The sequence below is a fragment of the Arachis stenosperma genome, chromosome 6, assembly GCF_014773155.1.
Source record: "Arachis stenosperma cultivar V10309 chromosome 6, arast.V10309.gnm1.PFL2, whole genome shotgun sequence".
In the NCBI taxonomy this organism is placed as follows: Eukaryota; Viridiplantae; Streptophyta; class Magnoliopsida; order Fabales; family Fabaceae; genus Arachis; species Arachis stenosperma.
This window is the reverse complement of record NC_080382.1, coordinates 14,825,709-14,841,169: the sequence shown is the minus strand read 5'-3', so window position 1 is coordinate 14,841,169 and position 15,461 is coordinate 14,825,709. Positions and strand designations below refer to the sequence as shown.

Genomic DNA, 15,461 nt, shown 5'->3' with positions numbered 1-15,461 from the left:
AAATACTGATAAAAATCCCTAAGACTGTGTTTGGTGGATAATTAAGAGAAGAAAAGTAATTTTAGAGTCTAACTAAATTCTTTTTATTGACAAATTTTATAATTAAAAGATAAATAAAACATTTAAAATTCCATAAAAGAAAAATATTCCATCCAAAATTCCAAACATACCCTAAATGTATTTTAATTTTTAACCAATAACATCTTTTGCTATAAATATGAACTTTACAAGTGAAGGGAGAAAAAGAAAAAAAAAGAAAAGAAAACTGTGCAAAACTGTAATGGCACAAATGAAATTACACACACAAGGAGAGGGTAGTCAATGGAACTAAAGAGCTTGCACTCACCCACACTAAATTAAATTACCTTATAAAAAATATAAAATTAGTTAGTTAAAAAAAACAAAATTAGTACATCACTTAAAGCAAAAGATTATTTCAAAAAGAATAAAAAAAGGAAACTTGTTAATCCTAGTTTGAACTGTAATTGTTTAGGCATAACAGCGTCATTAAGCTTCCAATAATAAGAAAAACAGAAAAAAAAAAAACAAAAAAGAAAAAATCTTAATTAATAAGAGAGAGAAAGAGAGGGAAAAAAAGAGGGAGAAGAAGAAGAGGAGGAAGAAGAAGAAGAACATGACAATGGACGAAGTCTCTGCGAAACAAATTTGACCCTTCAACCCCAAAAAAAATTCCAAACCCTCATTTCGTCCATAGTGCCAAAAACACGCTTAATTCCTCAATTCCTCATCATCGTTAATTCCAAAACCCTTCCTTTTAAACATTCATAGCCCCTTCTTCTCCCATTTCTCTCTGTTCCTGTTCCTCAATTTTCCATTCGTTTTTCCCCTCTTAAACCTAAATACCCAATTCGAAAAGTCATATTTTTTAGCTCAATCCATTAGCTCCATTTCTTCAATTCCATTCAAAGTAGAAAATTTAAGCTTGAATTAGGAGCTGGATCTCGTAAATTGACACCACCCTATCAACCTTGACCTAAACACCGAGACTTTTTTTTTTGTTTGAATTTTCCATGGGTAACTGTTGCGGGACGCCGTCGACTCTCCACGATGGAGAAAAGGCCAACAAAGGGAAGAAGAAGAAGGAGAAGCAGAACCCCTTCGCAGTTGACTACGGGAACGGAAACGACGTCGTTCGTGGCTCGAAGCTCGTCGTTTTGAAGGACCCAACGGGTCGCGAGATCTCGCAGCGTTACGAGCTAGGTGGCGAGCTGGGTCGTGGTGAGTTCGGAGTCACGTACCTTTGTACGGACAAGGAGACTCGCGTGGACTACGCGTGCAAATCGATCTCGAAGAAGAAGCTGAGAACCGCCATAGACATCGAGGATGTGAGGAGAGAGGTTGAAATCATGAGGCACCTTCCCAAGCACCCTAACATCGTTTCTTTGAAGGATACTTTCGAAGATGATAGTGCAGTGCATCTTGTTATGGAGCTCTGTGAGGGTGGTGAGTTGTTTGACCGTATCGTTGCCAGGGGGCATTACACGGAGAGAGCCGCTGCGGCTGTTACCAAAACCATCGTTGAAGTTGTTCAGGTATGGATTTGTTGTAAAGTTTTTATTTTTAAATTGTTTGCTTTATTGGGGTTTTGGATCTGGGGATTTTGGTGTTGTGGATGGTGTTAATTATTTTATTTTATTATTTTAAAATTGTTTGGGGGAAGTGAGGATTGTGATTTGTTTAAATGATTTAGCTTGTTTTGTTCAAGTTAGGTCCTTGGAATTTGGATAGTGATGGAGGTTAATTGAGATCTGGTGGTTTTATGCTTCAGAGATGCACGGAAAAAAAAAAAGCGTCTATCTGTGTGGTTTTAGAATGAGTTTAGTTGATTCATGTGGTTCATTAATTTGTTTAGTGCTAGTGCTGGTGCTAGGAGAGTTTTATTTACCTCATAATGGGTCTACTTGATCCAAATTATTTTGGTATCAGGTAGATTCTAGATATGAGTAGTTTGGAAGGAGAAGAAATTGTTGACGGTAAAAGTGGATGGAATAAATTGATTTGGCTTGGGTGCTTCTGATGTTATAATGGACTTCGGAGTACTTTTGGCAGCGGCCGGGGGTGAAGGGGGATAGGTTTTTAATGATGGTTACTTAGACTTGGCACGGACACAATACAGTGATGGAGAAGTACATAGACATGGACACTGTTTATTCCTTTTGTACAACAAAATTACATTTTTCTGATTCTGTGTTGGTGGTTGAGCTTGGTGATTGATTAGTGGGGTTGCATTTACTATTAACATTTGGCAAAGAGCTAGCTTTTTAAGCTCACTTGTTAGACTATAATGAACAGTAGAAGTACTATGTTTAGGACTTTAGGTTGCATGCATTTGGAGCTTAAACTTTTCGTGTTAAATGTTTTGGCTGGGTGATTTGTCTACTCTGTTTTTTGGCCCGGGGACATTCTCTTTCTATGGTGGTAAACCAGGGATTTAATTGTGAACCTGTTATGTTTCAGATGTGCCACAAACATGGTGTGATGCACCGGGATCTCAAACCCGAGAACTTTCTGTTTGCAAATAAGAAGGAAACAGCAGCTCTGAAGGCTATTGATTTTGGATTGTCGGTCTTCTTTAAACCAGGTAATGTTTCTGGCTAGCAAGTGAATGAATCGCTCATCAATGTTGTTCGATTTTTTTAGTTACAATTTGGGCTAAAGTTACCATTTTGTGCAGGGGAAAAATTTAATGAGATTGTTGGAAGTCCATATTACATGGCTCCTGAAGTACTAAAGAGAAATTATGGCCCAGAAGTAGATATTTGGAGTGCTGGAGTAATTCTATACATCTTACTTTGTGGTGTCCCGCCATTTTGGGCAGGTTAGTTTTGTCTTGTGATCTCTGTTTCTTGGTTTTTCAGCGACAGATCTTAATGGTGCACTTTAAGTCACTGTGGAGTTCATGCAAACATTATACAATGTCAACAGAAAAATGTTGTGAGAAAAATAAATGTACCTTTTTATATTTCATTTCAGTCAAGAAACAGTAGTTTTTGTAGTTATTAAAATATTTCCCTCTACCCTACAGCATCCACCTGGACTGTGAAAATAAGGACAAAAATGTCAAAGCTGTATCTTGGTTACACTTTTTTATTCATTGTTGATCTTGGAGTCATTTGCATTGTCTAACTCTAAATATAATACACTGGAAGTTCCAGCTAATATGTTGAAAGTGTCCATTCGATATCAACTTGATTCGGCCAACTCTTCTTTTTTTTTTTTTTTTGGGGGGGGGGGGGGGGGGGGGGGGAGGACCTAGTCCAATAAATTCTTCTACAACAATTAATCCAGTATGGGGGAAGATGTTTCATTCAAGTAATTATTATTTCTTGCTTATTTTTATTTCTGATTAATTTGGCTTTCTAAATCTTTTCTTCTCTTTTCCTCTTCTGTAAAATGCAGAAACTGAACAAGGAGTTGCACAGGCAATTATACGATCTGTGGTTGATTTTAAAAGGGAACCATGGCCAAAAGTTTCTGATAATGCGAAAGACCTTGTGAAGAGGATGCTTGATCCTGACCCTAAGCGTCGCCTTACTGCACAAGAAGTGTTAGGTAATATATTGTTGATCATATACAATGCTTTTGATAGGCGACAGCATACAGATTCTGTTTTCTGCTCACCAACAAAGGCGTCTTTTCCCTTCTAAAATTCTCAAGATTGAGATGCGTTGTGTATGGATGGTAACGTAATTGTTAATCTTAATGCAGATCATCCATGGTTGCAAAATGCAAAGAAGGCCCCTAATGTTTCATTAGGAGAAACTGTCAAAGCAAGGCTCATGCAATTTTCTGTAATGAACAAGCTTAAGAAGAGAGCTTTGAGGGTAATGTTCTCAGTTCTCAACAATATCACAATATCAAATACCCTCTAGGAATCATCCCTGAAGTGTTATAACGATAATTTACAAGTCGTTCGTTATTTGATGGTCGATATTGTGTGTACAGGTGATTGCAGAGCATTTGTCTGTAGAAGAAGCGGCTGGAATAAAAGAGGGATTCCAGCTCATGGATACAAGCAATAGAGGCAAAATTAACATCGATGAACTACGAGTAGGGTTGCAAAAACTAGGCCATCAGGTTCCAGAGTCAGATCTCCAAATTCTTATGGAAGCTGTAAGCTCACTATTTTACCCTTTAACTGGGGTATTTGCTCCATGGTTGGCATGCTAAAAACAAATAAGTACTATCTCTTACAACTTCTAACCTTTGGGGGATTGATTTTACAGGGTGATGTAGATAAGGATGGGTACCTAGATTATGGAGAGTTTGTAGCCATTTCTGTTCATCTGAGAAAGATGGGAAATGATGAGCACCTTCGCAAAGCCTTCCAGTTTTTCGATCAGAACCAAAACGGATATATTGAAATGGAGGAGCTGCGCAGCGCCTTGCATGATGAGGTCGACGCAAACAGCGAAGATGTCATAAGTGCAATTATGCATGATGTGGACACAGATAAGGTCAGCAATACATCTTCACATTCTGTCTTCGTTCTGTTTCTTGTGCTTAAAGATTGCTACTCGTTCTGTTGAAACATGAAAATGATAGTCCTTCACCATTCAAAATGGACATATTAGTTGTCTTGTACTCTTTCTGATATTAGTTGTCTGCATGAAATTGCAGGATGGAAGAATAAGTTATGAGGAATTCGCCACGATGATGAAGGCCGGCACAGATTGGAGAAAAGCATCGAGACAGTATTCGCGAGAGAGATTCACCAGTCTCAGTCTCAAATTGATGAAGGATGGCTCATTGTCGTTAAACAATGAGGGTCATAGATGATCTGTAGACATAATGCCAAATTTTAATTAACCTTTGGAAAGGAAGAAAGAAAGTATGATTAAAGTTTTTTTTTTTCTTTTCTTTTCTTCTTCAACTCTACCCCCTTCTTTTATTTAAATTTACCTTCTCTTAATTGTAATTCTTTTATGTATTTTTGTTACATATCCTTTGAAGAGAGCCCTAGTTTGGGTGGAATAGGATACTTATTGCCCCAAGAAGTGTCGTGTATGTGGTTTGGAGTATTGTCTGTTTTTTTTCTGGCTTGTTGAGTTGAGGGTGTGGTGTTATGGTTAGGGGAAACAAACAAGGAAAACAAACGAGAACATTGAATATTGGAAGATTATACCAAAGTCTTCAATTGTGGAATGTAAATATCTTAAGTTGTTCACATTTTATGTGTCACATGCATTCTTAGCCAACTCCATGTTTCTTTTTTAATTATTGCTTAAAAGGAAATGAGAGAGCTATGAGCTTATGAATTGTTTCTATATATTTCTTTGACCACAAATTGCTTTCAACGGTTAATATCACATATATTTAGAAGCAATTTTCTTATCTGATGTAATTGAGTAATGCGTGCCACTTAACTCTTAATTACACATTCACTAAAACTATTTGGAAGGGGTTGGTTTCACCTTGAGTTGAAGTTTTTACTTGATTTGTATTAATTGATAGCATTAATATTAAAGACAGACCGAGTAGGTTTGGTGTATTTGAAGTTAGTGACAATTTGTGTAAGTAGGTTTGGTGTACTTGAAACTAGTGATAATTTGTGTGGTGTTGCACTGTTGTGAATTTTTTTAGCAGGTGTAGTGTATGAGCTTGTGATGGTGGCCATTTATAGATTATCCTAGATATGATAAACGAATATTTTAAAAGTTGGACAGGGTTAATAATAAAAAAGGATCATTGGAAGAAGTAGTTGATAGGTTTTTCTGCTATTGTTTGGATATTTGGTTAGAAAGAAATCAAAAGATCTTTTTAGAATAAAGCGTTAGGAATTGTCCATCTTGTTCAATTTTCATTTAAAAGCTACCTGGAGTGTTTACAAAAAAAAAGAGTCTACATGGAGTAGAGTTGTGTTGATGACAATGTCAGAAAAGGAATAAGAGTTATAAATAGTCTTTTATTCTTGTTATTTTCATTTATTTTTTTTTGTGTGTAGTAAACAGGCCTAAGTATAGAAAAAAGATTACACACCTAGGAAAAAGATTACACACTAATTATACGAGATAGAGATGTCTCTTGTTCATCATCTATTAATAACTAGATTACTTCTTTAGTTCTTTAGGAGGAATATCCCAAAAGTGGAGACCTAATTCTAAATTTACACTTTTTCGTGTTAAGTAATCAGCACACATCGATTACCTTCTCTAAAAATATTCACAAAATGAATATTTAAATTCTTGTCTTTTCATTTGTTGATATCTCTAATTAAGCTATTTGAATGGTTATTGAAGTTTCTTTTGCTGTTGAGCTGATGTCTGTGATTAAACCATTTAGATGGTTATTGAGGTTTCTTTGCTGTTGAGCACCTCTACCTTGTTGTGTTAAGTTTTGCGTTTCAAACAAAAAATTACGATATTCGCTTGGTACACAACTCTCGTTAGTTTTCGAAGTCCATTTATAAACTAAGGACAAATAAAAACAAATGCATCTTCTCAGTTTGCTTAGGCAATAAAAGGAATTTGTTGAGTTTGTTGGGCCCAGCCCCGGTTGTATACCAAAAATAAATTCATTTGTTGCACTAAATTTATGAACTCTTTTTTTTTTCTTTTTTTTTCCGGGGTCGAGGGAATGGTTCAACCAAATTTCTTTGAATATCTGTTCCAATAAATGCATGTTATGGGTTGGTTGATATGAAAGTTTATTCAGCACAGGATGCTGTTGATAAAGAAAGTTTTTTATAACTTCACCAAGATAAAAAAGCCCCCCCCCCCCCCCCCCCCAACTTTATAACAAATAAAATATCACTCCTTTACCAAAAAAAAATATCACTCTTATATTTTGTTCGTTAATGTTAAATTTTGGAAAGAACAATGCTAGGGGTCAGCAATTTTTGTGATTGTTAGTCATCAACTAGCCATCAATGATAATTTGATGGCGTGAGATTGGTGTGAAATTTCATCCAATGGCTCACCTTCCTCTGCTGGTTACATGCTGGCCAAAATTCAATAAAACTGCTGGCCCTAAACTTTTTCTTTTGGAAAAGCTTCATCCAGCAGTTTGACTCGAGCCACATCCAATGATCTATGGATGATTTCCCTTTTCAATTTTTTTTGCATTTGTTTAAAAAGAACTAATACTAATTTAATCAAGATTAATACGCCAACGAGTTATAACTCAAATGGTATAGTTTTCTTATTCAAGTCTCATTTTTAACTTGAAAAAAAGTTTAATTGTTCTATCAATCTCTATAGTTTCATTGAATTTTCAATTAGGTTCCCATACTTTTTTTCTTTTCGATTGAGTTCCTATACCGTATTAGATTTTGTAATTAAGTCCTTGCTATGACAAAAATGTTGGAATTAACGAAATATTCCGTTAAACAAAACGAATATGTCTAACAATTGACTGAATATTCTATATAGTTAAATAAAATATTCTGTTAATTTTAATTTTTTGTCACAGTAAAGACTTAATTATAAAATCTGATATAGTATAGAGACCTAATTAAAAAAAAATAGAGACTAAATTAAAAAATCGATAAAACGATAGGGACTGACAGAATAATTAAACCAAAAAAATTTTGGTAAGGTTAATACTTAATATCTTTATTATTTTCTTATTTTGGTCAGCGGCAAGGTTACATATTTGTAGGTCCATATTATTAATAATTTTTAGTCACCAAAAAAAATAATATTAATAATTTTTGGACTACAGGACCCTATTCTTTCTATTTTTGGTGATACCCAATAAGAAGCCGAAGAAGGCCCAGCCCAAAAACAACCAAACTTGACTCTGCTTTCGAAACTGTTGCACATCCCAAGACCAAAAAAAATAAAAAATAAAACTGTTGAATATCCTGTGACTAAGGTCTGTCCCTGATAATTGCTGCTGAAGCTCCTGAATTTCTGTTTGCCATGTTATCATTCGTCATTTCCATTTTTGTTCTCATTCAAATTTCAACTTATCTTATCATCTTGGAATTCCAAATTGTATTCTAGTAGCTCAAAAAATAGACTAAGACGCCCAAAAGTGAATGTGTGACAGGGTTTCCTTGGACGGTTGTACCGCAACCATTGAAATTCACATAATCCATCATTTCTTAATACACATTACGCTCTAGCTTTCTTTTACCAGTATGTTATAGCTAACTAATTAAACACTTGAGTGTCAAAATTTTCTAATTCCAAAACTCTCAAACAAGTTTGACTATGCTCGATTCTTATAAATTTGTTACTATATATATATTGGTCCAAATTGTCGATACTACAACTGTCATCTAGGGCTGAATCAATCCAAATTAAAGTAAACTTATCTCACTCGGCATAATAATGAGAGGAGGCAAGAAGAAACACGTATTAATTAGTAGCGAAAATGATATATGAAAATTGTGGACTTTTAATCTAATCATCACTTTCTGATTCACAAGTTTAAATAATTTGAGTAGCCAAAAGCAATGAAAGGGACCTTTATTATACGTCAATTTCAAGTAGGTAAAAATTTTGATGCCATGTACCAACAATCATGCATGATGCATGCATATAGATCGATTGAGGAAGGGCATTGATTATTAATTAACAGGTTTAATTACTCTATTGATTTTTATAGTTTTGTAAAATTTTTAATTAAATTTTTGTATTTTCTTTTTAATTGAGTCTTTACACTAAAAATTTTTTTAATTGGGTCTTTACACTTTTTTTCATTATATTTGAGTCACTGTACCAATTTTTTTTAATTGGATCTCTATAAATTTAAGTCAATTACTTTCAAGAGAGATCTAATTAAAAAAAAATAGTATAAAAATCTAATTTAAAAAATATAAAAATTTAATTAAAAATATTACAAAATTATAGGAACTAATGGAGTAATTAAACCTAATTAATATTAATAAAAATAAATATATACCTAAATTTCAATTAGTTAATATTAATTAATTTTTTTACCTTATTTTTAGAAAATTTATGATTAAGATTTATAATTTAATATTTAGAATCTAAATTTTGAATAAAAATAAATTTTAGCTAATATTAAATTGAAAAATTTAGTTTTCTAATTCTATTAATAATTCTTCTATTACTATTGTTTTGATTAATAGGTCTCCTCTCTTTGTCAATACATGCATCAATAAGTACGAATTAATAACGATAGTACTAATCAATAATCAATCATTAATAATTGCTATAGCTGTTAGTGACATTAATTAATTGGCAACGTGAGAAAATGACATTAGCATTTTGCGGCTCTACCACACATATTTGAATTTGAATACTAATTGGTAAATCATTTTGATTTGATGCACTAAAATATTAGCAAGTGGCAGAAAACAAAATGCCATGGCACTCCGACAAATACTGCTGACTAGGACGCCGGAGACGTGGCTGAATTTTCAAATGAATTTATTCATGCTGTGGTATTATGATACACTAATTTAATTTTATAATTCTCATATAGTCAAAAGTATGCTTTAAACGTAACTAGATTATTTGATTGATCATTTATACAGAAAATTAGAAAGTGCGAAAATATAACTATTCAACAGTAATTATCTACATAATTCTTTAACGCATTGTTTGGATAGAGGGAATTTAAAAAAAATAAGAAAATAAATAAATAAAAAATAAATTTTTATTGTTTAAATAAAAAGAAAAAATAGAAAAAAAAAGAAGTAATATGAGATTATTTAAATTATTTTTTCTTCACAAATGAGATAAAGATGAAAAAAAAATATGATAAAATGAATAAAATTATATATTTATTCTTTATTATTAATAAATTATAAATATAGATAAGAGTATTAATGTAATTTTATATTATTATAATTTTTTTATTTTTTTATTCAAATATTTTTTTTATTTTTTTTCTATTTATTTTCTCTTTATCCAAACAATATATACATAATTCTATTTTTTTTTATATTTTTTTCTCATTTTTTTATTTTTTTCTATTTTTTTTATGGGACCTGCTACACATACAAGTAAAAAGGCCGTACAAGTTTTACAAGTTATCAGTCCAAACTTCATTAACACGCGCATTAACTCATTTTGAATGGAGCGTAACTACACGCACCCCACTCAAACGGTTCCTCTTCGTCTTCTTCTTCTTTTTCTTCGTCTTCGTCTTCTTCTTCTTCCTCTTCCTCTTCCTCTTCCTCTTCCTCTTCCTCTTCTTCTTCTTCGTTTTTTTTTTCGATTTTCATGGTTTCTGAAATTCTTCTTCTTCTTCTTGCTGCACGTTCTTCTTCCTCTTACTCTTCTTCTTCTCATTTTCTTTCGTTTCTGCACGTTCTTCTTCCTCGTTTTTCTCTTCTTCTTCTTATTCTTCATTTACGTCTTTTCTCTCTGTTTTCTCGTTTTTTTTTTTTCGATTTTTCATGGTAAAATCGTTTTTGAAGAAGAAGAAGCAACAGAAGATGAGGAGAAGAAAGAGAAAGAGTTCTGAATTATGCATAAGATGTACTTCAACGAATTTTGGGTGTATTTTCTTAAATCCTTTGGGTGTATTTTTTTAAATCCTTTGGGTGTATTTTCTGTAACCCTTTGGGTGTATTTGAGTGATATTTGACTGATATCTATGGGTGTATCTGACTCATATCTATGGGTGTATTTTACTGATATCTATGGGTGTATTTTTCATTTCAGAAAAAATGGCAAGCATTACAAAAATACACCCAAACGATTACATAAAATACACCCAAGAGATTACAGAAATACACCCAAATGATTATATAAAATACACCCAAGAGATTACAGAAATACACCCAAACGGTTACAGGAATTCACCCAAACGATTATAAAAATACACCCAAAAGATTACAGAAAATACACCCAAAGGATTTAAAGAAATACACCCAAAATCATGCATAATTCAGAACTCTTTCTCTTTCTCCTCCTCATCTTCTGCTACTTCTTTTTCTTCAAAAACGATTTCAGAGCTTGATGTCAAAAAACAATAGAAATCGAGAATAACGAAGAAAGAAAACAGAGAGAAAAACACGTAAATGAAGAAGGAGAAAGAGAAGGTAAGAAACAAAAGAAAAGAAGAATAAGAAGAGGAAGAGGAAGAAGAACGTGCAGCAAGAAAAAGAAGGTGCAATGAAAATGTGCCGTAACAGTATGTGGAGGAACTAACGTCAACGACGAAGAACAAACCAGTGAGAAAGGAGGAGAAAAAAACGATCGAAAAAGAAAGAGAAGAAGAATGGATGTAGCGTGTAGTACGTGGAGCAGCGCGTAATTTGATTTTATTGTTTAATGAACTTGTAAAGCATACAAGCCCTAATGACTTGTATGCAGAGCTTTTCCCTTGTTTTATATCCAAACAAAGTCTAAGGGATGAAGATTGATTTCCAATTAATCAGTATCCTTGCGTCGAATAAATTTGATATTTGTAAGTGATTTTAATGTTCAAGCCAATAATAACTTAAAAATGATAAGTGTTGGTAATTTAAAAATAATTTTAATGTTCAACCCAATAATATTTTTAAAATGATATTTTATTATTTTTTAAAAAAAATTTGTGTATAAATATTTTAAATTTAATAAAATATTTTATTTTATAATAATTAATCTTAATATATTTATATTATCTACAATAATAATAATTAGTAAAAATAATTTAAAATTTTAGAAAAAAGATAGATTTTTATTTTAAAAAGAGTGAATATAATTAAAAAAGTCTTAAAATTTTAACAATAATAGTAATGACAATTAAAAATGAATAATATTTTAATTTTAAAATTAGTTTTAGTGACCATATCAATTGTTGGTAAAATGAGTTTTAGCGACAATAGTAATAGTCATCAAAAGTGAATAACATTGCAATTTTAAAATTATTTTTGGTAATCATATAAATTGTCAAAAAAATAACCGCTAAAAGTTATATACTTTTTCAACCATTAAAACAGTCTTTATCGACAAATATTATAATTGTCGCTAAAATTATTTTAGCAACAAAGTATAAGATCGCTAATGTCTAATTTTTAATAAATGTATTAATGATTATTTTTATTGCAACTAAAAATAAAATAAATAACCACTAAAAATAATTTTTTTATGTGTCACCAAAAAAACCTAATATACAATAAAATATAATATAATAGATCAAATAATAGAAAATATTTTTCGTAAGGCAGTATACGCATTAAAAATTCAGTCTTCCACAAAGGATTACAAAATTGCTGTGAGAGGGAAAAGAAGTACGGACACGTGACCGGTCAAGTAGTTCTGCTAAGTGAAGACGCTGGAGATGTCTAATATGTCTTTGGAGGTGTAGAAAAAAGGCGTTTGATAATATTATACTGTGATTATTAGAATTTTCAAAGGTCATTTGGCAAAAATAGGATCTAACAATTTTACAATAATTTAAATTCCAGCAACTTTAGTTATTTTTCTACGGATTTTCTCGTTTACCAACCTCTAAACACGAACTTCTCTCCTTCTTAAGTTATTTTTTAGTAATATTTTCAGTTTTTATTAAAATTTTCAAAGGTCATTTGATATACACTCTAAAATAAATTGACAACTTACAAATTGTTCGTACACAGATATTATATATTTTTTGTCCTAAATAGTAAATTTTAAGGCACGACTTATCCAAATATTTTTTGTGCTATTTTTAAAAAAATATCAATTTTTTTTATTTTTTCTTTAAATAGGCCAATTTTATTTGAAGGATTAACTACAAAAAATGATCTCGAATTATTTAAATGCTGACAAAAATATACCCGAATTTTATTATCGACAAAAATATCTTTAAATAATTTAAAAATACAACAAAAATATCCAATAGTTAATATGTATTTTTAAAAAATACCTTAGAGATTGAATTTTCATGTAATTTTTTGTAAGAACGATTAAAAAAATGCGATATTATTATTCTTAAAATTTGGTAATTTTTTGCTAAGTATATATTTTTTTGTAATTTTTTAAAAGTATTATTGATTGTTAACAAAAAAATTACAAAAAAATTATAGATTTAACAAAAAATACCAAATTTTAAGGATAATCATGAAATTGCATCAAAATTCAATCTCTAATATATTTTTTGAGAAATATATATTTAATGTTACATAATCTTGCAAAAAAACTAACATTAAATATGTATTTCTTAAAAAATACATTAGAGATTGAATTTTGATGAGATTTTTTGCAAGAATAATTAAAATATTGATATATTATTATTCTTAAAATTTAGTAATTTTTTGTAAAGTATATATTTTTTTGTGATTTTTTAAAAATGTTATCGGTTGTTAACAAAAAAATTATAAAACAAATATATACTTAACAAAAAATCACCAAATTTTAAGGATAATAATATCTCAATTTTATAATTAAGTTTGCAAAAAATTGCATCAAAATTCAATCTCTAAGATATTTTTTGAAAATATATATTTACTATTGGATATTTTTCTTGTGTTTTTAAATTATTTAAAACCATTTTTGTCAATAGTAAAATTCAGATTAATTTTTGTCAACATTTGAATAATTTGAGTGAGTTTTTGGTGATTAACCCTTATTTAAATTTGTTGGTGATTATAATTTTTAATATTTTTTTAAGTTGACAAATAATTATAATAGTAACAATTTTGAGATGAAATTTATTTAATAATGTTTTTGTGTAATTTTTATCCTGCACGGCTGCACATATAAGCAAACAATATATTCAATTAAAGAATATATTGTGTAACAAATATAATAGATTAAAGAGTATATTATTATTAGATAGAGTAGATATTCTATGTATCTGATTTTAAATAGTATTTCTTAGACCAGTCGCTAACTATAATTTTTAATATTTTCCTTTAAATTTATGAATAATAATAGTAGTATTAGGAATAATAGTAGTAGTATCAGTTCTAAAGTGAAACTTATCTAATTATTTTTTCACACATATATAAGCAGACAATATAATAGATTAAAGAATATAATAAATATTTTATGTTTAAATAGTATACTTTTTTAAACTAGTTATATCTACATATGCTGCTAATATAATTTTTAATTTTTTTTAAATTATCAAATAATAGTAATAGTATCAGTTTTAAAGTAGGACTTACTTAATTATTTTTTAGGATTAAGTACTTTTTTTTATCTTTAAGGCATAGGATTAAAACCAAAATCTTTTTTCACTTTTTTTTCTTATTAAAATTATCCCCAACATTTAAAAACACTTTAAAATAATAATTTTCACCCTAAAAAGAAAAATTTACTCTTGTAAAGAATAAATTATAAAATAAAAAAATTAAATTTCACCATTTGTAGCAGTTTCATTATCCCTCTCTTTCTCCATCATTCTCCCAACCCATTTCTTGTTCCAACTAAAGACTCAAACTTTGTTCTCTCTCCAACAATCCAATAAACTCAAACTCTCAACCTAAACACCTTCCCTCATCTACCTTTCTCTTTCTATACCAACCCCCATTTTTTTTCTCTTCAAACTCCATTAACAACAAGCTTTCGTTCAACTTAACAAACAAATTCAGCACAGCAACAACAAATTCAATAACAAATTCAACAAATTCAGCAACAGCAACACACTTTCAGCATCACCAAAATCAAAATGAATCAACAGCAATAACAATATTCGCAAAATAAATTAACAGAAATTTTAGATTTAGCAACAATTTAACAATTATCACGTAACTTCAGATCCAAAATCAGCAACAATAAAAATTAAAAAATAAAAAAAGACATTCATATTCTTCAAAAAGAAAAAAAGAAGAACAGAAAGAGGAGGAAGGAAGCGACGGTAGGTATAGTGTGTTTGCCTCCGATGTGTGTTCATCATTGATTCTTTTGGTAGTTATTTTTGGGGGATTAGGTATAGTTGTTTTACCTCCGATGTGTGTTCATCATTGTTATCTTTGTCTTCAGCATTCTTGTGCTCTCCTCCTTTGTTATGACTGTGCTGCCTCTAGCGTAAAAGTTCGGCCATTTTCTGATTTTCGGCTCAGAGGGTCTCATTGATGGCCAGCAGCTCGGCAGGACTAGGGTTTGAGGGAGCGTGGCTGTGTTCGTCTGCCATGCGTCGTGACCTGCAAAAAAGATGAAGAGGTACAGAGGATAAAGAATTGTGGGGTTAGAAAATTTCGAGCCCCACGGTGGGCGCCAAATGTTTCTGTGTGAAAGATCCCGCCGAGGTATAGCTCGTTCTATTAACGCTTGAACTTGCGTTTCCTTGGAGGAATGTCGTCTTCTTCTTAGGACGGCAGCGTTAGACACCTGCAAAGGGACTCCAACGCTCAAGTCAGTAAGGTAGCGTTTGTTTTCAGGTACTGAGACAGAGACTGAGAGACTAAGACTCAGTATCGTGTTTGTTAGTTCAGAGACTGATACTAAAATTTCTGTCTCTGTCTCTAAAATTTCAGTATTTCAGTACCTCCAAAAAGTAGGGACACAGGAGACTGAAATTTTTAGAGATGGAGACTGAAACTTTAATAACATTTGATACCTAAAATACTTTCATTTCAATTAATTAATTCCAATTTTATCCTTTAT

General features: G+C 31.0%; 1 protein-coding gene across 1 annotated transcript; it reads left to right on the top strand.

Annotated features, from left to right (window-relative positions):
- The first annotated feature begins 573 nt into the window (after positions 1–573).
- On the top strand, positions 574–5,190 carry LOC130933304 (calcium-dependent protein kinase 32). The gene is made up of 8 exons (XM_057862886.1): positions 574–1,553; positions 2,479–2,602; positions 2,696–2,839; positions 3,421–3,573; positions 3,730–3,845; positions 3,967–4,134; positions 4,248–4,478; positions 4,642–5,190. Exons 1-8 carry the CDS (start codon positions 1,032–1,034, stop codon positions 4,798–4,800), a joined length of 1,617 nt encoding a protein of 538 aa, XP_057718869.1. The 5' UTR covers positions 574–1,031; the 3' UTR covers positions 4,801–5,190.
- Positions 5,191–15,461: the final 10,271 nt, after the last annotated feature.

Bases quoted from the DNA above. Each gene is read 5' to 3' on its own strand.
- LOC130933304 (XM_057862886.1), top strand. From the start codon at position 1,032: ATGGGTAACTGTTGCGGGACGCCGTCGACTCTCCACGATGGAGAAAAG. The intron at 1,554-2,478 runs GTATGGATTTGT...GTTATGTTTCAG, and splicing joins CCATCGTTGAAGTTGTTCAG to ATGTGCCACAAACATGGTGT. The intron at 4,135-4,247 runs GTAAGCTCACTA...TTGATTTTACAG, and splicing joins TCCAAATTCTTATGGAAGCT to GGTGATGTAGATAAGGATGG.